Source organism: Magnolia sinica, chromosome 18 (assembly GCF_029962835.1).
Source record: "Magnolia sinica isolate HGM2019 chromosome 18, MsV1, whole genome shotgun sequence".
Taxonomy (NCBI): Eukaryota; Viridiplantae; Streptophyta; class Magnoliopsida; order Magnoliales; family Magnoliaceae; genus Magnolia; species Magnolia sinica.
This window is the reverse complement of record NC_080590.1, coordinates 5,990,451-6,016,912: the sequence shown is the minus strand read 5'-3', so window position 1 is coordinate 6,016,912 and position 26,462 is coordinate 5,990,451. Positions and strand designations below refer to the sequence as shown.

General features: G+C 40.5%; 2 protein-coding genes and 1 long non-coding RNA gene across 3 annotated transcripts; all 3 read right to left on the bottom strand.

Annotated features, from left to right (window-relative positions):
• Positions 1-6,407: 6,407 nt before the first annotated feature.
• Positions 6,408-8,046, bottom strand: LOC131233912 (uncharacterized). Its single transcript, XR_009165411.1, has 2 exons — positions 7,766-8,046; positions 6,408-6,767 (listed from the first exon to the last, which is right to left on the bottom strand). It is a non-coding gene; the product is annotated as an uncharacterized LOC131233912 (long non-coding RNA).
• Positions 8,047-8,251: 205 nt separating this feature from the next.
• Positions 8,252-12,685, bottom strand: LOC131233911 (histone-lysine N-methyltransferase, H3 lysine-9 specific SUVH6-like). Its single transcript, XM_058230762.1, has 2 exons — positions 12,544-12,685; positions 8,252-12,173 (listed from the first exon to the last, which is right to left on the bottom strand). The coding sequence occupies exon 2, from the start codon at positions 12,052-12,054 to the stop codon at positions 8,362-8,364; it is 3,693 nt and encodes a 1,230-aa protein (XP_058086745.1). The 5' UTR covers positions 12,055-12,173; positions 12,544-12,685; the 3' UTR covers positions 8,252-8,361.
• Positions 12,686-21,714: 9,029 nt separating this feature from the next.
• On the bottom strand, positions 21,715-26,061 carry LOC131233485 (cyclin-U4-1-like). Its single transcript, XM_058230204.1, has 2 exons — positions 25,582-26,061; positions 21,715-22,176 (listed from the first exon to the last, which is right to left on the bottom strand). The coding sequence occupies exons 1-2, from the start codon at positions 26,010-26,012 to the stop codon at positions 21,912-21,914; spliced, it is 696 nt and encodes a 231-aa protein (XP_058086187.1). The 5' UTR covers positions 26,013-26,061; the 3' UTR covers positions 21,715-21,911.
• Positions 26,062-26,462: the final 401 nt, after the last annotated feature.

The following is a 26,462-nucleotide window of genomic DNA, read 5'->3' as shown; positions in this document are numbered from 1 at the left end:
GTTTGTGGGAGTGGCACTAAACGCGGCGGCAAGGTGCACATTGGGACGCGGATTAGGTACTACCGTACTTGGAACAGGTTGGGGTTCTGTGGGGCCCACCGTGATGTATGGATTTATCAACACCGTATATCCATTTTTCTATATCATTTTAAGATGTAATACAAAAACTTAATTGGGTTCAAATATCAAATGGACCACACCATAGGAATCAGCAGTGATAATGACACCCACCGTTGAAACCTTTAAGAGGCCCATCGTGATGTTTTGTTTCCATCCAACCTATTCATAAGGTAACATAGACTTCGATGAAGGAAAAACGCAAATACCAGCTTGATCCAAAACTCCGATGACTCCCAGAATTTTCAATGGTGGTAGTTTGATCCCTACTGTGTGGTCCATTTGAGCCTTGGATGCGAGTAAATTTTTGTCGTAAAACACCTAAAATGATATGCAAAAGTGAATGGACGGATAAGATCATACATCACTGTTGGCCCTCATAGCCCCAGCCTATTTCGAGCTCGGGACAGGCGGGGTAGTACCTAATCCGCGTCCGGCGCATTGGTGCAGCCACGCACGCGTGCGTTGTTGGCTCGTGTGACCCGGCACCGTTCTTTCCGGCCAATGGCCCTCTTTCGCTCGAGTCAACAAGAACCCTTTATTTTGGGCACGGCTACGGTTCATCGCCGGATACACCGAGGTGGGTGGATGTGATCCCTGACTGTGGGGCTAGCGTGATGTATTCCTCACATCCACGCCGTTCACACGTTTTACAGCTCATTACAGGGCATGATCTACAAAATGAAGCAGCTCTAAATCTTAAGTGGACTACACAACATAAAACAGTGGTGATTGAATACCAACCATTAAAAACTTCTTGGGGGCCACCGGAATGTTTATTTTCCATCCAACCTGTTGATAAGGTCACAAAGACCTGGATGAATGGACCACACGCAATGTCAGCTTGATCCAAAAGTTTTTTGGCCCAAAAGAAGTTTTTAATGGACAATCACCATTATTTCCTGTGGTGTGGTCCACCTGATATTTGGATCTTCTTTGTTTTCTGGGATCATACTTAAAATAATCTGCTAAAACGGATGGACCGCATGGATATAAGGTAAATACATCAAAGTGGGGCCACAGTCAAGGATCCACCCACCCACGCCCATTGAAAAACACATAACCGTTTCTCCCCATTAATTGCAAGTAATTAGGATATGCTAAGTTAATACAAATATTTGAGCTTATTGGTATTAGGTAAAACAAGGTCTCAGGTCCAAACGGTTAGACCGCAGGTTATGGTCCACCTACCTAACAACTTCATGATGATCAATGGCTACAAATAGTTTGTGGTGTGTCCCATATGATGAGTGGATAGGATAGGTTTTTGCATTTGGTGATTCTCACGGTGGGGCCAACCTATTGGAAGGATTAAGTGTCATAAGTACTCAAGCTGGAAGTTATCTGCTGAGCCAACTGTAATTACAGTCCAACTGGTTGGACTTGAAAACCTTCCCCAAGTGAAATAACATGCAAAAATCCTGTTCTCCTATGCTTGTGAAAAATCTGATAAATTCAGCGATCTGGAGCGACCATAGACATCTCTGATGCCCTGTCCCAAAGTATAGAGAAGGTCATGTGACGATGCGCGCCACACATTTACAAAAGGGATGGACGGTTGGCTAATGTCCACGTGGCCTAGATCTTCCATACGTGTGCTCATGTGCGCATCAGTGCATGTAAGAGGTTCGATGGAATACATACTACCATAAGTCCTTACTCTTGCTCGGGGGTGGTAGACTCTCAGTAGTTTCAACACCGGGTCAAGGGTTTGAGTACTGATAGGTGTTGAAATTCCACCAAGGTGTGAGTGTCTGGGGTGTGTGTGCGTGCGTTCAAAAAAAAAAAAAAGGTCCGGATTTATTATTGGGGTTTTCTTAATGACGAAAACCGTATTTATATCATAAGCTTCGTTGCGTGGGATGATTGAATAGTTAGATCTGATTAGATAGGTTACAGTGATCGGCCATCTACAAGAGGAGATGAGTCAAATTTTAAATGGTTAAAAAAATCTAATTTAAAGATTTTTTTTGTTATCTTTCGTATATAAGTTGAGACTAGCCGTGTAAACCGTTTTCATTCTTAGGAGACCATTGAGATTCAAAAGGAAGAGTCCTAACCTATCACATTACATCCACATGTATTATGTTAAGAACTCAACTATGCAAAGCCCCATGACTGATAAAACGCCTAAAGTTAGGCCATTAAGCTCTTTGGATGGTAATATTCCACCACACTCCACAGATGACTAATCTGAAACGTAGGTAGGCCATGCCACAAATAAAAGCTAAGCTAAGAGATGAGTACCCTCTGCCATTGGAACGTTCCACATTGTTTTGGTGGCAAGTGTAGCGTTCCTATTCCATCCATTCATCTGACGCACCCTGAAAGGGTCGCCCAAAATCAAGAGTTGAAGGTTTTATGCACAAGTAAAAGATGACGGGTTGAATCTCATTCACCATTTTCCTACATACGAGTCTTTTAGAGCAAGTCACACATGTATAACTACAGGAGTCATGTGGACAAGGAGTACTTATGTACGGCTCATTCAAGTGCACATCTATCGCACACTTGGACGAGCAAACTTTCTGGGATTCAACATGTGTATAGTCGAACTTTTTGGCCATAAAATGGATAGCTTGAAAGAAAAACAAACAGTGGATAGATGAAAATCACACGGATGGCCCTGGTATGTCTTCACCGTGAGGACAACCTTAGCGGTTGGATCTTGCACAATTTTGCCACATTAGCATGGTTGGGCACTGCAATCCCAATTATATATAGGATACATGTATCACAATCCAAACCGTTCAAATCTTGTGTTCACTAGAGATGAGTGATAAGCCAAATTTACATTGAGCGATCATGTTTACGTAATTCAATTAAACAGGAGGCCACAAGTGTGAGCGAGGACCTCTATTTGGTTGACTTGTGTGATTAAGAAGTGTGGTCATGCTAAAATCGTACTCGATTCAATGTTTGATCGAATATTGGTGCCCCGACGCTGAGATAGACTGAGTAAGATTAGATTTGCAAAAGAGTAGGGATTAGTCCTTTATGATGTTTTTTTTTTTTTTTTTTTTGAGGAAAGGGGGGGGGAGTGTCTTACGTTGAGGACTTTTCTTTCATTAATAATTATAGCCAATGTATTTCTCAAAAGAATAAAGATGTACAAATAAATGAAGGCTAAAACAATGCCGATTTGATTAATATATAAATGAGGCTTATTACAATCGACAAAGTAAAGTAAAAAAACTAGAAAAAATAAGAATGATACATGCCCAATTCATCCATATGAATAGACGATCCAAGTGGATGGTTAGTGGAATATGATCAAAATGATGATCGTCCAAGTAAGGACTCGTTTGATCAGTATCTATCAACATAAGGTTGTGGATGATTATGCTAATCCTATGATACTGTAGTGATGGTGTTGGAGAGATTATGATAAAATTGGGTTATGCTAAAATAAATATAAAGGTAAATGTAAAAAAAGATAGAATGTGTTTAACGTAGGACTTAAGCTTTTTATCGCGTTCTCCTTTTATAGATTGTCGAAGTAATAAAACCCTTGCTAGGTTTCTTTGATGGTTTATCTGCGGCTTGTAGTCTTTCCATAGAAGAACTTCGTAAACCATTTTCAGATCTCTACTTTTAGATAGATGCTCTCATATTCGAGACCTTCAAGACATTGTTGCATTAAGACTCGGTTTGATTAGAGTCATCTCCACCCTTCCTCTTATCATACCCTTGAATATTTTTAGTTTCAATGGTAGGACCAAATCTTAATCTCCCAGTCTTTTTTATTCTAATATATTTCAATATTGGTCCCTATTCATTGATACCCATCCACTCAAATACTAATCCAATTCTTTGGATATTGGGAAGAGAGCTCCAAATATCTATGAGAAGATCTCCCATTTTAGAAGAATTGTTAGAGACGACCTTACGAAGCAATCATATCCAAATATGTGATAAGATCCTCGATGGGTCTTTTGTAGATGTATTAGGTGCTTCACATGAATCACAACTACATGTCATTCGACGTTTTACTCCTCACTCCATGCCACTATATTTATAATGAAATTCATATCACTGAATAAAAATAGTGTGAGATATCTTTGGATGCAAATACGTACGATTCTCCTAATATCGAACTTATAGTATTAACACATGGCAATCTCCCATTGATTAAACAAAAATACCTGGCTAATGTTGGCATGCACAATTTGTGGAGAAGAAACCCTCTGATCATCGAGCGCGCTTTTACCACTACAATCCAAATTATGGGGCAAATAGATGGACCGTAGGTTGGAAATCACAAGTGATCAATAAATTGTAATAATCTAATTAGTGGTTGTCTAATGCGAGGTAAAAATATAAAAATAATGAGTGGTCCAAATTCAACTAGCAAAATCAAATACTTACTATAATATACTCAACATGATTCTTAGCCTATGCTCTAATTCACAATCAGGCCAGCTATTGGTATGGTGTGGATTGTCAAACTATTCTCTAATATGTCTAGTGGATGCGTTGTTGATGCAGGTTCCTCCAGTCGAATCCAATCTAACCCATTAATGTTAAAGGGAGGGAGGCTGAGGGAGAGAGAGATGCCAGGTTATCATTGTCAGATTTTTCATACCAGCGGAATTTAACATGTTAAAAAAAAAAAAAAAAAAATCAAAATTTAAAATTAACTTTAAAGATTAGCCATTAATCATCAGTTACTTATTTGCTGAAATTTGTTAAATATTTTAGTGATTTGTTTTCGCTTTTTTACTCTCTTTTTTCACTTGCTGGAAAATCGAAAGTCATCATCGACGGGAGAAACGAAGCACAGGATCCAAATCTACAGGACATGGTGATAGTTCACCACCATTCCAACAGGTTGACGACTCTTCAACCGCAGACCTGGCACAGTTTCGCTGGGTGTGCATTTAATCACCACTACTCTCGGAAGTGGGGTCCACTGGAGCTTGTGGACGAAGCTGATACTTGTATTTTCCCTTCATCAAGGTCTTTGTGATCCGATCAACTGGTTAGATGTCTTATAAACGGTAGGGTGGGGCCCAGGAAGGTTTCAATGGTAGACATTCAGTCACCGCTGTTTCATGGGGTGGGGCCCACTTGAACTTTGAATCTGCTTCCTTTCTTACAGTCAATTAGATGGCAAATAACCATCATGGAGGGCCCCAAAGGAAGATTTAACGATGGGTCCTCCATCTACACTGTTTATTGGGGTGGGCCCACAACGGTTTTGGATCAAGCTGATGGTTGTGTTGTCCCTTCTCCCGGGTTTGTGTGACCATAACAACAGGTGGGAGGGCATATCACCATCACCGTACGCCCCACAAGGAGATTCAACGGTGGGAATCAATCACCGTAATTGCCTACAGTGGGGTCCATTTAAGCTTTAGATCAATCTGACATTTATGTCTTCCCTTCCTACAGGTCAGAGTGAAAAAAGCATGGTGGGCCCTACAGAAGGGTTTCAACGGTGGACAGAAAACCACCGTAGCTTCTGTGGTGGGGTCCATCAAGCTTTGGATATGCCCCATCCCTGTCCAGGTCCAGGTGAACGTATGGACAGGTTCAATGACAGATAGACAGACATCACGGTGGGCCCACAAAAAGGATTTCAACGGTGGAAAACCCAGCACCGTTTTCCGCGGTATGATCCACCTGAAATTTGAAAGTCTTGATTTTGAGCCGTGAAGTGAGCTCGTACAAATAGCTGGATGGCCAACCAGAGCATATAGGATAAAGCAGGGCTATGGCCAACCCTGCCTGGGCTGGGCCTGGCTAGTCTATCCACCGTCATTTGGGGCCATGTCCACTTCCCCCATCAGGTTCGCCCCTTCAAGCTCTCATCCAAGAACAAAACTCAAGTCCATCCAAGAAACGGGTGGCTCACATCACAGGAAACAATTGGAATGTGGACGCCCATCATTAAAACCTTCAAGATAAGGTGGGCCCCAGAGTGTTCCGTATATGCCCACCATTAAAACCTTCTAGATAAGGTGGGCCCCAGAGTGCTCGGTATATGCCCACCATTTAAACCTTCAAGATAAGTTGGGGCCCAGAGTGTTCTGTAGATGTCATCCAATCCATTCATCAAAATGCACCTCACCAGGATGAATGGACACCCTGAAAAGCCCAAAAAGCCAGGCCATTCCAGAAATCAGGTAGGTCATTTTAGGCATGATTTTATGTGGACCACCACATAAGTTCTGGATCTGGCTATTTTTGGGCCACATGATGGACAGAATGGATGTCAAACAAACACGATAAGCTATTATTCTACCAGCACTTGCAGAGGAATTGGCTTCCTTCAAAACAACAAAAGCTTAGAAAAACACTGCGCATTAAGACAGCTAAAAACTTCACAATAACTTTACTAGTTGGGAACTCTACTACTTCAGAATTGTATGCAGTGAGAACCACCCCTTGTGAGAATATTTACAGCTTAATCCTATTACCTGCTATTATGCCTTCTGGATGGAACCCAAGACCGCCGAATTTCTTATGGAAGTGCTAACTTAGACATTGTAGTCCATGAATATACACGTTGGTCATTGTTGAAAAAGGTAGCATATTTCTACCAAGATCGCAAATAACACCCACAAATCCTTCATCCATGCTCTCAAATGGAAACTGCAACTGCTAAACCAGCGAATCCAATTGGCTTGCACCTGTGTTCAGATAACCTGAGTCCACGGATCATGAGAATTCTAACTAGCAGATGTAACTGGCCATACAATGACAGCGACACCAAAGACAGATTCCAGCTGCGGACCAAAGGGCTTTACAGAATTCATAATAAATTGCACTTTGGTGAGACACCGAATCCAGAAAGAAATAAATTCCAATCACATCTTTCCCAGCATTTACTGTTCAAATTCAAAACGACCGATGTTTGTGGTTAAAACGCTCACGAACACCACAAAATATGACTTGCAGAGCCACCCTTTTGCATTTCAAAATCACAGTATATGGATGCAGTCACTTGCCCAAGATGAAGAATAACACAAAAGCATAGAGACAGGCAATGGGATCTTATCATTAAGACAATTCAAGAACTAAACCCATTTCCCGAATCTATTGTAGGAGTTGAAGTGGCAGAAGAAAATGAATTCAGTCACTGCATGTCAAGTATACTGATACCACAAGGAAGAGAACAAAACATTACATAGCTAATAGCTCAACTGAGGCTGCTGGTCCACGAGCAATATGCAGAAAACCATGCATCATTTCCATGACAGTTAGGGGGTGTTTGGATTGTAAGTTACTTATGCCTTAAGTATCATATCTTGATTTCTACAAATTAAACTGAAGTGATTTAACTTTAAATAAAAAAGCTACTTATAATTGATCATAAACCAAACTTACTTATCTACTGCTGTAAGTAGAAAAGGTAACTTATTTGGTGGTATCCAAGGGCCCAATTGGTTTGGATGCCACCAAATAAGTTGCTTTTTTCTACTAACAACAGTAGATAAGTAACTTATTCGAGATAAGTTTGGTTTAAGATCAATTGTAAGTAACTTTTTTACTTAATGTTACTTAGGGGGCATTTGGATCATAAGTTGCTTAGGATAAGCTACTTATTCAACAAGTAGCTTATCTTAGTTTCTACTTATTAAGAAGATAAGTATGTTTGGCAAACAACATACTTACCAGCTTCTCCTCTCTTTCGTATACTTACCAGCTTCTCCTCTCTTTCGTCTCCCCTGATGCCTCTCTTCAGCAACTTATGAAAAGTAGAAAGGCTAAAAAAATTAACCAAAGTGATTATGTACTTTTATGTAAAAAAGTTACTTATAACTAATCATAAATCAAACTTATCTGAAATAAGTCTGCTTATCTACTGCTGTAAGTAGAAAAAAGTAACTTATTTGGTGGTATCTAAATGGCCCTTAATCACTTCAGCTTAATAAGTAGAAACCAAGAAAAGTTACTTGAGGCAAAAGTAGCTTAAGTAACTTACGATCCTTAAGTAACTTACTATCCAAACGCCCCCTTAGTGACTAAAATCAATAAAAGCAAATATAAAATAACAAAGCCAAAAGACAACAGACATTCTCACCTGTAATCCATGTTTACAAGTTGGTGAGTAGCTACACAAGAAAAAAATGAATCTGCAGCATCCCATCCATTAATCAAGCAAAAAATGCCAGCAGCAAACTCATAATGCACAACTAGCTGATGATCTTCCCCCATAAAAACTCATAATGCACAACCCAAATCTCTCAACAAGTTTACACAGGTACCACCATAACTTCAGTACAAAGTCTCAGACTCTCAATACAGCCTACCAGTGCACTCATGGGACCCACAGTAGCAATTCTTCTTCTTTATATTGCCATCGGAATCACGAACTTGGTCAATTGTATAATTGTAGTGGTACGTCAGCTCCTGTAAGGGAGGAATGTTCTCGGCAGCAAAAAACATTATGTGAGGCATTCTCTTGTCATCGTGGTCATAAAGAACATTCTGCGCATAAAGGTTAGGAGAACAGCTGTGATTGATAAATCTTCCCACACTGCCGTGCTGAGCTGCATCGATAGTGAAGCCCACGTCTTCCACGACTTCACACGAAGCATTTGATTGTAAGTCAGGGATGAGATTCGAGAGGCCATCCCAAAGCGAATGGTCACTGTAGTTGTGCCCAATATCAAACAGATATTCGTCATTGCCCGTCCTCTGTTCAGCTTCTTTGTCCTGAAGCAGCTCTCCCGTGTACTCACAAATGAAACTGCCAGATGGAATAGATGTTAGGGATCTGACTCCCCAACCCCTCAATTTGGTCTTGAAGATCTCTAGTTGGAATCGGATACCATGCTGACTGACGCGGTTATAGCAAGATGGTGGGCATTTGCAAGATGGGCCACACTCATAGACAAGGGGCTTTGCTTCTACAATAGCACCGTTATAGTTGAAAGGAATCTCCCCTCCATTCTTAACCGCACAAAAGCATTTTTCAGAATCCAAGCATCCATCGCTACACTCACAGCCCCTTGGAGGAATTGGGTCGTACCACGAAGGATAGATCATCTTGGTTATGTAATTGAACTGTGGTGGGCGTTTGTCGTCAATAGTATTCACAGCGCAGATGGGGATCTTCTCCTTTCCTTCAGAAATATCCACCACACAGAGGCCTTCACGCACTGTCGATTTTTTCGACTTCTTGACTTCTTTCACAGCGAGCTCTGGTTGCCCTGGTATTCTTCTCAACTGAAATTTGAAAACCAAAAGGCCATGGTGTGCTTGTCGCCAATATTTCTCAACCATATACAGCCCATCATACGTGAATGTCGTGACTGTCCTTCCACGGGTATCCTGGGAATCATTGCCTTTATGTTCTTTAAATCCACGAATCACCCGGACCGGCGTTTCGGAATCAATACTGTTTTTCAGCGCCAGGTTTCCACGCTCGAGTTTCTGATCTTCAGGTTGCTTATCTCCACCCCTAGGATTTCCTCCCTGGCCAGAATATATCAGGACATCAGTGCCGTCCGTGTCATCTGCATAACCAGCGGAAGCGACAATGCTAGTGGCCACAATCATTCCACCTCTCTTCGTGTAATCAATACCACTCTGAAACAGACGATGTAGGCCGATAATAGCGAGCTCTACCCTGTAGCGGAACTCATCTCCGATTTCGACCCCGGGAACATTACCCAAGATTACCTCACCAGCATTTACCCATTTATTTTTTGCCTTGAGAAGTGTGGAAGCTGTTAGATCAATCCGTTTGGTGGTCTGCCCTTGCTCCTTTGACTTTGCTTCCTCTTCTTGCAAAAGCTTGCGACAAATTGCTTGAAATAGACGGAGAGTCTCTCTCACTTTGTTACGGGCACTTTTATCACTTGCACTCGGTAGACCAAACGGTATCACACTCAAGCTCACTTCTTGACCAAGAGGGATGCTCTCATCTTCTTCTTCATCATCGTATGGTAAAGAATCTTCATCATAATTGACAATCTCTTTACATTGAGAAGCAGCGTTTCCTGTAGGAGGCGATTTCTTCTTTGCCATTCTTCCTTCCGAACTTTCTGAATTCCGCGAGGAACTGCCATCCTCCTTTTTCTTGAAAACTGATGTTGGCTTGTTTCTTCCCCCACTGGAACGGGAGCTGAGCATGTGCTTGGAAGGCCGTTTCCCCTGCCTCCATGGACAGTTAGGTGCAGCCATCAAAGCCTGCACAATCACCCTACCACTAGGCAATTCCGAACCTGTAGTCTGTTCTCTTTGAGATTGATTCTCCACAGCATTTTCCTCTTCTGGTTCCGCCATAAGCTTTCTCTTAGAGCTCTTATCCTTGCTTTCCCTCATTGATTCCTTGCCTGTCTTTGCCGCTGAACTTCCAACTTCTTTGCGAACCTTTTCATTCACAGATTGAGATGGAGTGCCTGATCGAGATAACTTATTCTCATGGGCAGCTGTATTATGAAGTTTTTCGGTAATTTCCTTTGTACCCTCCCTTTTTGATTTACTACCAGAAGCTGTCTCATGTGCAGCTCTAATCTCGACTTTTTCAGTAATTTCTTTTGCATGCTTTCCTTTCAATTTACTCCCAGAAGGTGTCTCGTGGGCAGCTCTACTCTGAACATTTTTGGTAATTTCTTTTGCATGCTCTCCATTTAATTTACTCTTGGAAGCTGCCTCATGGGCAACAGCTTTAATATGAACTTCTTCAGCAATTTCTTTTGTATTCTCCACCTTTGATTTACCCCCGGAAGCTGCCTCACGGGCAACAGCTCTAATACGAATTTCTTCAGTAATTTCTTCTGGATCCTCCACCTTCAACTTACCCCTGGAAGCTGTCTCATGGCCAGCTATAATCTTAACTTTTTCAGAAATTTCTTTTGTATCCTTCCCTTCCAATTTACTCCCCGAAGCTGCTTTAACTTGAATATTGTCAATAATATCTTGGGCTCCATCCTCAAAAGTGTTACTCTTCGAGACAGACTTACCTTTAACTATGCCATCAATCTCATTGCTAACACTCCCCTTCGACTTACTCTCAATAACATCCCCAACTTGGATTTTCTCACCAATTTGCTTGGTGTCATTACCCTTCAATTTACCATCAATGTCTTCAGTCTTGACTGTCCCCACCATTCCGTTCGACGGACTTTCAACCACCTTCTCATTATCCATGCTCTTGCTCCCAGAAAGAGCAACAAGTTTCATGCATTCTTCCTTACTCATACGTGGAGCATTTCTCCCACACCCGGGCGGAAAATCTCGGATAGCAGAGATTCTCCTTCGAGGAGGGTATTTCTTATATTGGCGCTCTTCCACAGGTTCGGCGACAGAAGTAGACGACTGAATTTGAACTGAAATTTTCGGGCCAGGATGAACAGAACCCTTTGGTGACCGCAAAGGTTCTATTTGACCAGAAATACTCAGAATTTCCATCTGTTCAGGCTGACAGCTGCTTCCCACCACGTCCAACGATTCAAGCTGACCCAAACTTTTTGGCAACTCCACGGTTTCTGGTGCCAAAGATTTCAACGATTCTGATGTTTCAGGTTTCAAATTCTCTGACGTGCCAACCAATTTCCTCTCACCTGGACTGTTCAAAACTTCCACAGTTTTGGGTATTGAAGCTTCTGCCAATTTGACCAACTCAGCCTGATCTGAACTCTTTTGCAATTCCATTATTTTGGGTTCCAAAGCTTTCGCCGATTCGAGCAATTCTGACTCAGCCGTTTTGGGCAACCCATTCTGATCCAAACATTTCAAAGGTTCAAGGGATTCAGAATCAACAGCTCCCACAAAACCTCCACTGCTCTCCACCTCAACAGCCGCGACAGAGGATTCTTTCTGTGCTTGGTTTATTTTTGGGGCGAACCGCCCGCACCCAAATGGGAAGTCTCGGACAGCCGAGACTTTCCGCCGCTTGTACTTCAGTGGATGCTCCACCACATGACCGTTTGACAGCAACTCTGGTTTCGCCTGATTCGAATTATTTACCGATTCCGCCATTTTCCAGATCGAGATCAATATTCGAACTGATCAGACAAGAAATAAAAATAAAAACGAAAAACAGCTTCGGAATTCAACTCAGATGAAGGCACGTAAGGCGATCTAGGGTTTCAATGGACCTGCAATCAGAAAGAAGAAAGCCCTAGTTTTCAGTCATGGCCATCTATTTAAATTTACATCTTTTTGCCCCTTGATTCCGACCTATTTTTACAGAGTCTGCCATTTCTCCAATCAAGGTCGATATAGAGATCGAATAAAATCTAAAAATAAAATAAAATGACAACAGCACAAAAAAAGAAAAAAAAAAAGAAAAGATATTGATATTTAAGGTTTCATGGAACACGCAAATACAAAAATAAAACAATAAGAAATAAACAAAAGAAAGAAACCCTAGATTTTCAAGCACTGTCGTTGCAGGCAGAGGGGCTAAGATGTAAATATTACGAAGATTAAGGTTTGAATGAAAGGAAGGACGAGAAAGAGGAAAACCGTAGAGGAATGGAGGCAGCTGACTTGCATCATCTCGCCGTTCGTCGCGTCGGATGGAGAAATCTGTTCGAATTTCCTCTGCGGTGGTGCGGGAGCTGCGAAGGCGTCTTTGTTCTGGGAAGCAGAGAGATAGAGCGGCCACTGCTTGGATTAAATAGAGTATATTTAATAGTCTGGTAGAGCGTGACAGTTCATACGCATGCACTGGCCTGTTGGTTTCCAGTAAATGCATGTTGGTAAATAAGCATGATGATTTGCACGGTACTTGCTGATGTTCGCAGCGGGGATTCTTTAAAAGAGAGTTATTAAGTCGGTAACATTTGTGGGCCCCACCATGGTTTATATGTTTCATCCACACCGTCCATTCACTTTGTCGGATCATTTTTGGGAACGATTCAAAAAAGATGGGGAAGATCCATTGCTTCTGTAACCCCTAAGAAGTTTTCAATAGTAGGCATTCAATCGCCACTGTTTTCGTGGTGTGGTCCACCTGAGCTTTGGATCTGCCTCTTCTTTAAGCTTTTGCCCTAAATCGATAGAAAATAAATAAATGGACGGCATGAATATAACTTATACACATAGTGGAGCCCACCTGCCAGAGGGTTGAGTTTTATCGTTTTTTAAAGCGAAGTACACGTTTAAACCTAACAGCCACACTTGCCAAAATGTCTTATTTACCACCATTTATATGTATTTACTACTAATGATTACACATATACATGAAATACATCAAACCGTCCAAATGATGGGACACAAAATAGACGGGACATAAGACTGAAGTTTCATTCATTGGAAATTGTAGTCTCTGTTTAATGAACCGTTGGTTTGTTGAATTCGAACCGTTGAATACCTATTTCGACGGCCCACTTTACCAGATCACCAGCTAGGCATCGTGCGGTGTGGCATTTGGTTCCTGATGGCCCATCTAAAGTGGGGTCTACGAGTGAGACTATTTAATTTAATTTTTCATGCATGACACGTGTATAAATCGTGACGGGCGTGGATTTCCTCGCCTTTCGCAGGAAGTTCCTAGGTGGGGTCGACCGTGATGTTTGTGAGAAATCCGACCCACCCATATGTTTTTTAAAAAATCATTTTAGGATGTGAAACCAAAAATCAAAGTGGATCCAAGACTCAAGGTGGCCATGCGGGAGGGAAAATCGAGCAAAGAATTTTATACCGTTGAAACCTTCCACGTTTATGTGCCATCCAAACTGTTTATAAGGTCATTTACGTTAGGATGAAGTGAAAACAACGAAAAACTATCTGATATGGAACTTTGTGGTCATACTAACGTTTCAAACTGTGGTCACTCAATTCCACCTATTTCTCTTCTGCCCACTTGAGTTTTGGATCCATTTAAATTTTGGTCATGTCTCTTAAAAATGATCTCTCAAAGCGCATGAATAGTATTGATTTCTCACAAACACCACGGTGGGTCCTATCAAGTGTAGGAACTTGGTGCCAAAGGCTTCACAGGACATCTGCTACTACCCAGACCTAGCTACATACGGATGTTCTGGCTCTCTTGGCGCCACTCTGATGTATGCATAAAGGGGCATTTCGCAAGGTATTAGATGGATTAGGTGGGATAAAATTGTGACTGGTCCTGTAGAAATTTCATCTAAGTATTTGGAGAGGATGAGAAATGTTGGAATCAGGTGGGATGGAATTGCATTTGAACGCATGCAATATTTCCGGTAGTATTTTGAAATCTAATACATTTGCACTTTACATTAATACATGCATTTATTCATGTCGTTCATTCATATACACCTTTTACATGTGATATTCTGATTATATATATGTACAAGTGAACAATATCCATCATGAATTTGAATGGTTCATTACAATTCCATGGTCGATGAAATACGATTTTGCTTAATTCAATAGCAAATTTTTTATCCCAAACATTGAATTAAATGACTAAAATATTGTGGTATTTCCAAACATGCAATCATTGTGTAACAATAATGTTAATCTCATCTAATATAATTGAATACCATTTTATTACACGGATCAAACACGCCATAAGTGACCTATACCAGTCGGTATCGAAAGCTTATCTTTGAAGACCTATTGTGGGGGCAGAAGCCTCGGATCAAGCGGATATTTACATTTTCCCTCGTCGCTTAAGTAATCCAAACCACGGAAAGCTTATCTTTCACCCTAGGATTTTGATTGTATACCATGGCCTCATTTCAAACAAGTGTAGATCAAGGTTTGGAAATCCAGACCGTTGGTCTGTCGGGAATGACTGTGAATAAGATGTTTTTAAAATATTAATATAAAGATCCAAACCTTTCGATTTTTGTCCGAATATTAATATTGAAAATCTACAAATCAAATATTTCTTTTCACGTGATTCATCTACAGTGAGAGTTGACAGATGAATGGTCCGGATTACCGAATAGTGGTCCCCACTTTTCAGAACTGCAAAATCCAGTATACTTCCGAAAGACTTTTTAGTTTTTACTGCCTATGCGGATTTTTTTCATTCGACATCACGAGGAGAGGATTCAGTGCACTAACTCAACGGAAGTCTTTCCGTGCACCTAGTTGATATTTGGGAGTATGAACAACCCATATCATCAATCTGACCGTCCATTTGTCCTGAACAATTCTTCATAGGCTATAATGAAAATTTTATACAGATTGGATAATCTAAACCATCCAGTAAGTAGCATGAAAAATTTGATGGAAAAGATCTTTTTTGTAAGAAGGTCAAGCTGCGGATGCTTAAGATGAGTTGTAATTACAGTGCAGTAGCAATAGAAGAGTGGACTAGATGAAATGGACGGTCCAGATATGTGAATTGGATACGAATAGGTGTATGGGAAGGTTTCCATCGTCACCCACTGCATCGTTTTCTTCCACATGTTCCGCTTCCGAACGCATTCGCATGATGTTTCACATGACATGGTTTTGTGCAAATATAGACCGTTGAAATCTCTCATCCAACTATGGATGGACCATAATCCAAATTTTGCTATTGTAGTGGTCGGATCAGCTTTATTTTTGGGCCATCCCACTTTCTTCGGACAGCGACCCTTCAGAACGAGTCGGATTCTGTGGACAGACATCAGTGGGCCCCAGGAGAAAAGTCGTAAACTTTATTTGACAAACGTAGAAGAGGATCCGGCCTCTTTCCCCATACTAGATTTTCTTTGGTTTGGTAAGTGAAGATTTGATACTCGAAACTGCTCGAACACTTGATAGGCAGGCACTCCGAAATTGTATACTTGGCTCAAACTAACTCAAATTAAAACCGATTAAATTGTGGAACCCACAGCCTCCAAGTCAATATCTCAAAATCAGATTCTTTGAAGAAACCCGAACCTCTGATTCGTAGACACTTGTTTGTTGAAATAGGACCATTGGATATTATCCATTCTTGCCGTCCAAGGACTGTCCACCCATCCAATAATCAGATAATCAAATAAGCGTGGTTTTTTAAGTCATGGTATATTTAAACTGGAACTCATATTTTGGACAGTTTAACAGGAATTAATTGTATTCCAAGTATTCAAAATCATCCTATCCATAGCTCAAGTGGTAGACTGAGCGAAAAATACCTCGTTTCAACACCGAGGAACTGACAGTGTTGTGTACTAACAAGCATCTAACGAGATTACTGAGATTTTCTTTTTATGGATTTTTTTAAGGAAGATTTCTTTTGAAAGATTTTTTTTAAAGATCGTATATTAACAAAAAGAAGAAACGGCGACGCGTGACTCCGGCTAACTGGAAGTTCCTGTAGCTGGAGCTATGTGGGGTCCACTGTGATGTCCGTGAGAAATCCACTCCGTCCAAGCAAACACTGGTATAGGATAGCCAATATTTGTGTTTGCAGTTCATCCTAGTAATAATAGCCTTATGAACGGTTTGGATAGCACATAAACATCACGGTGAGCTCTGGGAAGGTTTCAACGGTGAGAGTTTCCATTATCACTGTTTCCTTTCGTTTAGCTAATATGAGTTTTGGATGTAGCTAATTTTAAAGATATTGTCCAATCCTTCTATTTCAAAACTAATGAACGGAGTAGATTGATCACGGATACCGTCATGAACCGCACGTAGCTTCCGCTTATAGAAGCTCTATTGGCAGAGGGCCACAGCCACGGGAGCAGAGTAACTGTTACCCGGATAACAGATCAGTGGATGTTACCCTAACCGTTGGGGCCCATTTTGATGTATTATTTTCTGTATCCGTTTTTTCAACTAATTTTAGAACGGGATCCAAAATCATATGAAAATCAAAATATCAGGTGAATGGAGATAAGTACAGTAAATAGCTATGGATATTTCGTTATTGTTATTCGTGTGATGTATGTTTGACAGCCCATGGAGGTACCTCCTCGAAACTCTGTCAAAAATGTTCATTTTAAATCGGTGAGGTCCACCATGATGTCTGTGACATATCTACTCCTCCATCCATTTTATCTAAATATTTTAGGGTGTGAGCCAAAATTTGAGACAAATTTAAAGCTTAAGTATCTCACACCATAGGAAATCATGTTCATAAAAGGTTTTTAACAGTAAGCATTCAACCCATTATTTAGTGTGGCATGGTCCACTTTGAAAGTGCCCTGGTTTGTCAATTAACATGTGTGTTAGGTCAGTCAGACTATAGAGCCTCATAAGAAGATCAATTCAAGCGTCTGCCTCAACCGCATGTGTGCAAGCTTGCCATAGATAAATCTAAAGCCTCACATTCCATATCCCAAAACACCATGTGAATAAAACCTTTAAAACAAGTTAGAATATTATAGGATTTTTAAGTAGGAAAACTTTTTTGAAAATTAGAAAATCTCTAAGTTTTCTTGCTTTGTCGATTTTATCAATACATATCTCGATATGATCGACCTTCTCTGTCGATGTCCTCGATGCCTAAAACGATATCAACGAAAAGAGGTCAAAAAGTCTCCAACAATCGCATATATCTCTGGACTGATTTATCGATGTATCGATTCACATATCGATATTAACGATATTTGAATCTCGAGTCCATCGAATGTGACTCTATAATATCGACAGACAGATTTTCGGCGCCCATGTTTTTCCTTAAGAATATCATATATGCATCGATATATCGAAGCCTCCTCGATACCATCGAAATTCAAATCTCGATAATATCTGAAGGCTCTCGATGAGATCGGTCTAGGGCGCCAAGTTCTTCCAGCAAAATATTTCAGGATGGTTTATCTATGATCGGAGGTTTCTCGATAGAATTGATATTCAAATATCGACGGTACCAGGCCGATTGCATCGAACAAAGACATAAACTGTCCAGTAAGCTTAATGAGAAATCCGCTGGATTTATCAATGCCTCGACTTTGATATCGATATCATCTACATTCAAATTTCGATGATCTTGATGGTCTCTCGATTATTTTTGAAAACCTGAAATATTTCATGTCAAGTCTCTCTCACTTTCAAGTATCGATGAATCGAATCTCTCATCGATGAAATTGGAGTTCGAAATCTGATGACATTGACAAGTGTTTTGATTCCATCGACCAGTTGGCTAAAAGTTTCAAAAGTGTATGACATCGAGTTTGTGTCATTGAGCGGACCATCGATGCTATCGAGAGTATACGTTCGATGATATCGAACCCGCTCGATGATATCGAACTCTGTCATAAATGTGACCGTTTTATATCCGTTGGAACCTTTTGCCTATTTAAAGAGAGCTTATTTATTATTGCTGGTAGAGAAAGAAGAGAGTATTTTTGAGTGTTTAACCTTATATCATTTACCCAAGGCCCTTTCTGTCAAGGGAGTTCATCCCCCGATCCACCCTCATCATTGATATTCAATAGAGTGGATTGGGGAATGAACTTCTGCATTCAAGGATCTTCCAATTAATACCTCAATGACAAATCATAAAGCTGGGATGCCTTAAATGCATAGATGATTGGAATCGCTCTATCTTCCTAATAGAAAAATATTTAGAGAGTAGGATTCCATTATAACCTTGACCCAACCCGTCACTATATATTGGTACATCATTTGAGTTGCGGATTAAGGAAGTAGAAGATTCTTCATCAACAAAGAGGAGATCTTCGTCAACATGCTGAATGAGACTCATCCACTTATCTGTAAGTTATCAGAGTCCAGAGGACACTTGTGATCATTCTTTTTTAGGATTGGGTCTAAGGTGTTTCTCACCCTTGCAACTCCTCTAGGAGGCCTCCGGCAGGAGTGTACGTGATGGGTGCGTTGTGTGGACTTTTGATCTGTGGAGAGCATAAACATCTGGTTAAAGGTGAACCAGTCAAAACCTTGGGTTTGAGGTGAACCGTGTGAAACCTCGGTTTGAGGTGAACCGTGTAAAACCTTGGGTTTGAAGTTAACCGTGTAAAACCTCCATTAGGGTTTTGTGGAAGATCCTTGACCAGTGTGCCTAAAAGTGGGTGTAATGTGTGGACCCTTGCTCGCGAGAGCATAAACAATCAGCCTCAGTGTAGGTTGTAAAGGTTGAAGGTGAACCTGATTTAAAACCTTAGGTTTGAGGTGAACCGCTGTGAAACCTCCTTAGTGAAATCTGGTACACTCAAGGGTTGAGTGCGGTTACCGGGAGTGGAGTAAATAAGTAGTCGAACTACTATAAAAATAATTGTGTTTGAGATTGCTATTCTTCTATTTGTGTGATTTATTTTAATATTTTCATATCTGAATATTTGAGATCACACCTCACACACATACACAGTCATATCCATCATAAACTAGTTTGCATATTATTCATCTCTTAAATAGTTTGTGATTGGATCCTCTATCAGACTTGGAAGTCAGTAAAGTTACTCTTGAGTAATCCTAATATAGGCTTGGTGTTAGGATTAGTGTAATAGGATTTTAAATAAATCATAAAAACTTTGAAAAGTCCTATGCACCCCTCTCTAGGACATATTGGCATATTCCTACTTCAACTAAAGCGGTCTTCACCGCTATTTCACACTTGATCTTTGAATTTGCCTCAGTTTTCGATTAATGCCATAAAATCACCCCACAAAATGGATGGATGTCATGGATAAACAACATGTGTCACAGTGGGCCTCACATGAAATTCACACCCTTCTTAGTTTTAGTATACAAAAGTAAGCAATCATCGTAAGCCTGCTAAAAAGAGCATAGAATTACATTATAATTAATCATTTACCCATTTACAGGCATTTACAGCCCCCCTACGGATTGCCCCAAAAGTCCAATCCAGTTTTGGACCAGGCTTGGAGCAACAGCTTGGCCAGTGAGTTGAGAATGGGCCTGACTTGAATGGCCCAATCGATTTTTCTGGGCTTTGCCTCCAGTCATTAAAACCTGAATGGGCCCAGACCCTGTGCAGCAAGGACTAACCTGTCTTATATCATGCAAATATGCCATTTTAATCCTGAAAAGGCAACCCATGCATCTTGCACATAGATTGTTGATTTTGTTCCTCTGTGTTTATTTCTTTTTGAATTTGTAGTTCACTTGATCAACGGATACATTAGGAAGATTTAAATGGCATAAAAGGATAATTATCAAATTTTGGCCCAAGCTGGGCAAGTTCCCAAGCCAGGCCCAATACAATTTTTTGGGCTCGGGTTTGGTCCTGTTAAGCTAGGTCTATATTCTCCTTGGGCCTGTGTCAGGTGTTGGGCAAGCACTGCCTAGCCCAGACCAGTCCAAACCCAGCCCGTTGTCACCCTATTGGCACACCACAAATAGATAAAATAAGCAATGACCTGCGTTGCAGGCCATAGATAAAATTGTAATCATCATCTCATCTCATCAATATGATTTTAGCTCGACGATTTGTAATGAAAGCCATATGATGAGCGATCGAAATACAGTATATTCATGGTACAATGGCTGTAAGTGACCCTTGGGCTGAAATGGGCTATACTCCCAGGCCTTGGATGAGCCTGGCATAGTGTCCGCATGAAGGCCCAATAGGATTATACCCAGCTCTGGACCATGCTTGGACCTACCTGTTAGGCCCTTGGGCTGGGCTCGAGCATGGCAAGTAAGGTCCGATCATTTTTATCGTGCAGCTTGTGCTCATGTTATTTAAGCCGGACCCAAGCTGGGCTAGCCTTACTTGGAGTGTATTTATATGTTCTACTTACAAATATGCCTTTTCAATCAACACATGCATATTGCTTGTAGAGTGCAGACCGCTGGTTTTCAATTTTCAAGAACGTCTACGTGTCATGGCCAATGTCCCACCTACGTTACTTCACGTGCTAAGAGAATCCAAGGTGGGCCATACTGTTTAACTCAAATGACCCAAAAACCACACCAATCAATGATCCTCAGTTCCCAACTGTCAGACCAGTGGCTTTGAAATGGACGGTTATAAACAGTGTGATACATATCCCATATTTATAACATGCCAAAAGTACATCGATTGAACATTATGATCGACCGATGTGTGAAAATCTTGGAGTGTAGCCCATCCATGACATAGCCCACCAAGGCGTAGCTCCAAATCATGGTGGTGATTGTGATAGAGCTATGCTCTTCCACGGAAAATCCTAACCCCTTAGCACCATCATGTGAGTTTTGTACGGGTTGGGTACCATATGTACATGACTTGTTCCCAGAATTCTGCTTATCTATACCATTACCCTTTGCTACCGGTTAGACCATTAATCCTCTATTACACATTTCAGGATGGTGTAGAGATTTCTTGGAAGTTGCTTCCTATTTACAATAACATATATCTAGAGTTTTTATATTTTATATTTTTCTTTCTAAATAGCCAGATCATTTATCTAATAGGCCTTCCGTTAGACCTAGGATACTTAAAATTACTCTTAGTTATCAATATTTCAACCTTTCCTCCTTCCAAGACAGTCCTAAATAGTTCCTCTTCTTTCTTTTTTTTCCTAAACATGCCCCAAACAAACGCCAAGAAGATCATTATAGGACACAAAAGAGAACATTACTAGTTATGTACATACTCTTTATCACAATCCAAACCATCCAAAAATGCCAAACAGGAAAGCCGAATGGGTAAATAAACCAAGGTCATAAGCATGCATTCATTCAATATATATATATATAAAAATCAAAACCAACCAAATCTATGGCTCCACTGAGACTGGGTCATGGTCCCAAAATTATACTGGTTTCAGCATTCTGGGCGGTTGGTGGATTCCCTGGTGATGGTTAAATGCAAAGAAGATGGACAGTTGAATTGCAGCCACTAAAATAATTCTATCAATCCGATTATGGGTTTATGACATATCTAAAAGGGGACCCACTATGTAGACGCTTTAGCTTGAGTTACATGCGAGTGAACAACTTTGGGGTGCGCGCACATGAACCATGATACTTTGCCAGAGTACATTAAATAACTCTCAGAATGACAATGTGGCCACAGTTCAAACAGCTAGCTGTTGCTTATGAGGGGGAGCATCGTCCTCGGAAAAGTAGCACTGGGCCTTTAAAGCGGGAGTGGCAGGGGTGGTAATTAGAGGAGGTTCCAACAGTAGCATCTGACGGTGAAGATAAGATGAGTAGGAAAGGAAGGTGGATGGTGTGACGTTTAAGTGAAATCCCACACCAAAAAGGAAATCCATTTCAAGAAAGTTCATCTCCCTTGTGCTGATTCCTCCCACTTTTGCATAATAGGCGTTGTTGTAGCATCTACACACATGCAAATAAGGAAATGGTGGTGAGATATTTGAAAATATTGGAGGTTAATGAAAAGTGCAAGTTAGTATTTTAAATGGAGTAGAATCCCCAGGTGGGTTAGGTATGATGGCATCAGTTTGTCATTATGACTACCCACCGTTGATGGGCCATGCCCAAAAAATAATAATAATAATACTAATCCCATTCCTAAGATTAGAATGGTTGGACAATCCTATCATCTTAATTGTGGACACGTGTGTGAGAGAATATGACCATTGGATATTTTTTAATTTTTAACCCGTCTAATAAATACCCACCAATCTAAGAATCATATAATAAAATGTGCAATTTTGGATTATGGTACATCTGAACTAAGATCCATGATTTGGCAGTTTAATTTGAATTAATTACATCCCAGATATGCAATTTGAAAGTAATATCTAAGTGACTGTGTATCATCCGTCACACCTTACCAAGAGAACTAAAGTTTCTCTTTTTCACCGCAATGTGGGCCGCCCCTGGTATTTCTCTTCTTAACTTTTTATTTGTTGCCCACAGCTGGAAATGTATTGATGGTGGAAGATTTTTGGGCATGGTCACTCCACTCGGATCCTGAATGCAATACATCAGTGGTTGAACTACCAACCATTGGCTCGGATTGAGTATGTTATCACTCTTTTTTTGTGTAAAAAGTAATGCAATTTCAGGTGCTCATCTACATGTGCCATGTTGGCACATGTGTGGAGAATCTTAGACGTTCATAGACCAGAACTCCACATTGTTTTTGAAATTCTCTAGAGTTAGCTGACAGACTCGAAACTTACACGAGAAGGCTCCACCTAAAAGAACAGTGCCACCACTAATTTTCCAATTTGCTTCCTCTACGCGCGCCTTAATTCATTGCTGCATATGTGCTGAGTGGTTGCATAAGGTGGTCCCACTGGGAAGACGAGCTATTGCAAAGACCAACGTGGGACCATTCATCAAGTAGGTGACGCAGGGATGAATGTAATGAGGTCGATCACCATCTTCGTCAACTATAACTATTTCAAATCCGAAGCTTCTTTGGACTACTCACAGATACTTCTCAAATCCGTGTGAAAAAGAAAACAATAAAAATGAAAATAATATCCCAAAAAATTTGTAAATAAATTGATAATTGAATTAACAAGTTTACACCCTTTTAAATAGGGATACTAAGTAAAGTTTAAGTTAAACTACAACTAAAACTACTTGAAATCACGATTTATTATAAATAGTAAACTTACTGTTATAAATAGTAAACTTACTACTTATGACCTGTCGTAATTACTTCTAGTGTGTGTGCTTTGGCCAAAAAAGAAGAGCTATACTCAAACTAAAACTTAATATAAATAATGAAAATGAAATTAAAACAAATATTCAATCTGATGGTATTTCTCAAATTTGGTATGGGCAACCTGGTGTAGCCGGGTTAGATGACTAAAGTAGCTTGTCCTACCCCAAAATCACATATGGTATGTCCGATGGCGCATTCCAATTTGCAAAATATGTCTGTTTTAAGTTCTGACGGTCCGGGTCACCTCCGTGGCTCCATCTCTGATCAGGCCTTTCCTGGTCTATCTTAACTATGAAACTGTCCTCGACCCGCTCTACATCAGTAGGCCATCTCTAGGCGAGAACAATGGACAGTTCAATCCATTTGATGCACACGCATGGCCCACTTGAGAAAATGGGCCTGTCCAATTTTCGCATGAGATCACCTTCTTTGTGCGACCCACGTTATGCATCGTTCAGATGTCATACGTGTCCCAGGTTGGCACGTACGTTACATCTAAAGGTGCCACTGGGGCTAGCAAATCTAATGTACCGAACCAGGCACTCATTTGTAATTTTATATGAATTAGCGAGAGTTGCTTAAATCATACGTCGAAAATTTCACAAGAACCGCTCGGATGAATTAAAAACCATGTTGGGAGTATGAAGAAAACGGTTTTAGAATGAGAAAATCATCACTGGCTCTGCTCACGTACACGTGGCATATTTGTACATGATCCAAACAGTTCACAAGGTGTCGGCCCTACATTGGATGCGCCACACCCGAAAAAGTTATAATAATCTGACAATCCTATCACTTCAGAAGGTATCATGTTGTAAAAATGAACGGTCAGTGAAACTTTGCTTATCTATTTCAACTATCCATTTACATCACCTAGACTTCATCCGATTGAGTGGTTAAGATCATCCAATAAGTTTTATTTTTGAGTTATTATCCATCCAAGCTACGGCCTTACAGATGACTGGTTTAGATCTCAAACACGTAACTTGATAAAACGTGAAAGCTACAAAAAGATAAGATCTTTTAAAAAAAAGAAATAAAAAAAGAAATTAACCATCATTTACACCCACTCTGCTGCTAAACACACCCATCCTTTCTACTTCTGTTTATAACACTGATACGAAATTGTATTACGAATATCTAGGCCGTCCAAGTGGAAGGGAGAGATATGAAAGCTGTCAGCATACGAGGCTTGATACGCAATCCTCAGAAATTGTACACGTGTCATGAAATTAACTGAAATTAGACCGAACAGATTACTGTACCTACTGTTACTGAGTCACAGTACAAAATTAGATAGCTAGAGCAATCCTAACCACTGATTCGAGATTTAACCGTCCAATAATTATCTGTGGACCTGATAGTCGGAAAATCAAATAAGAGTAATATTTTAATTAGTGATACATCTAAATTAGGATGAACAGCTTGATTTAGCTAACTTGTACTAATTTATATTGATTCCTAAGTGACTGAGTATCATCCGTAAATTCTGTCGAAGTTCTTGAAAGAAAACAGGCAAACGAAAAATCAGCATCATGGATTCTTAAAAGAAAAACAGGAGAATTTAGGTAAGGCCCACGGTTCAGTGTTCAAGACCATTAATATCTTCCCTCTCCCTAAAACAACTCCCGGATTGGGAAATCCTAGCCATCAATCTCGATCCACAGGTTAACTTGGACCGTTGCGGTTCTCCTATTATTAACAAGGTTATGATTATCGTGTGAAGGAGATCTTTGGAACAGGGTACATCCACTGCTGGGCCCAACTGATCAATGGTCTGGATCACTGAAGCATGGCCCCAACATGCACAATTTGAGTTCAGGTTAATATAATTCCCCAACACCAAAATTCAATTCAAGAAACTGAGAACAAACTTCTTTTTTCTTTTTTCTTTTTTTTTTGAATAAATTCACCGGGGAAAAAAAAAAAAAAAAGAAGATCAAAATTCCTTGATTTGGGTTTTCACAAATTACTGTAAACAACATCATAATTCAATTCAATCACCGAATTTCAAAAAACGCACGAAAATTCACCAGAAGAATTTTAAAAGAAGTGGCAGAATTTCGATATTTTACCAATCAAAGATTCTTGAAACTTACATGTCATCCATGAATTTCGCAGCAACCATGACGCTGGTGATCAGGAGCCGATGAACGTTGAAAGAATCGACAGGCAACGACGGTTGCCGGTGTGCGAAGCGACTGAGATAAACGTATGCAACGATGAAGCACGACGGACTGCAGTTTGCGTACTTAAAGATCCTCTCCAGGTAGCTCTGTACGGAGATGCTGGGCTTCGTGAGGCCATGGAAAACAGAGATCCTCTGCGGTCGGAACGGACGGTCTAGATCGTTGGATTCGGCTTCCCTTTGCAGTAGAGATGAGAGGAAGGTGATGACCTTCGGCATGTGATAGGGAATTTGGGGATCTGCCATTGATTGGGTGCGAGAGCTCTCCTTACTCGAGCTTTCTAAATACATGGGAATGTTACAATGCAGGAATTGCTGGTTTGCCTTACTACAATACGCCATGATGTATTGTATCGTTTCCCCTTACACGCACTGCGTACGGGTTGCCGAAAGCAGCCGCATTTCTTTATAGAAATAATTAGACGAGGTGGAGCGAGTGTATGGAAACCGAGACATGCACAAAGTTGTATTTGAACTTATCTTCATTCAGTTCACCTATCTGGTCCGTCCATCAGATCTATTTTACTCTTTTTTCATCACATAAACTAGCAACTATCGGTCCTAAACAGCCCTGACTTGACCTATCTGCACTGAACAATCTTGTCCATCAATTATTTAACCCATTGAATAGAAGGCTTAGATTATGATCTTTTCAAGGCTTCTCGAGAAGAGAGGGATGGATCCAATGGACGGTCTAGATAGGTGATTTGGACTTCAACGACTCAAAGCTGTAGCTATGTGCATGGTAAGGTTCTGATGCACTAGGCTTCCCTATATAGAAACAGCTAATTA

Coding starts and splice junctions, on each gene's coding strand:
- LOC131233911 (XM_058230762.1), bottom strand. CDS start 12,054: ATGGCGGAATCGGTAAATAATTCGAATCAGGCGAAACCAGAGTTGCTG.
- LOC131233485 (XM_058230204.1), bottom strand. CDS start 26,012: ATGGCGTATTGTAGTAAGGCAAACCAGCAATTCCTGCATTGTAACATT. Junction 22,177..25,581: donor GCGAAATTCATGGATGACAT/GTAAGTTTCAAG, acceptor GCATGTGTGTAG/ATGCTACAACAACGCCTATT.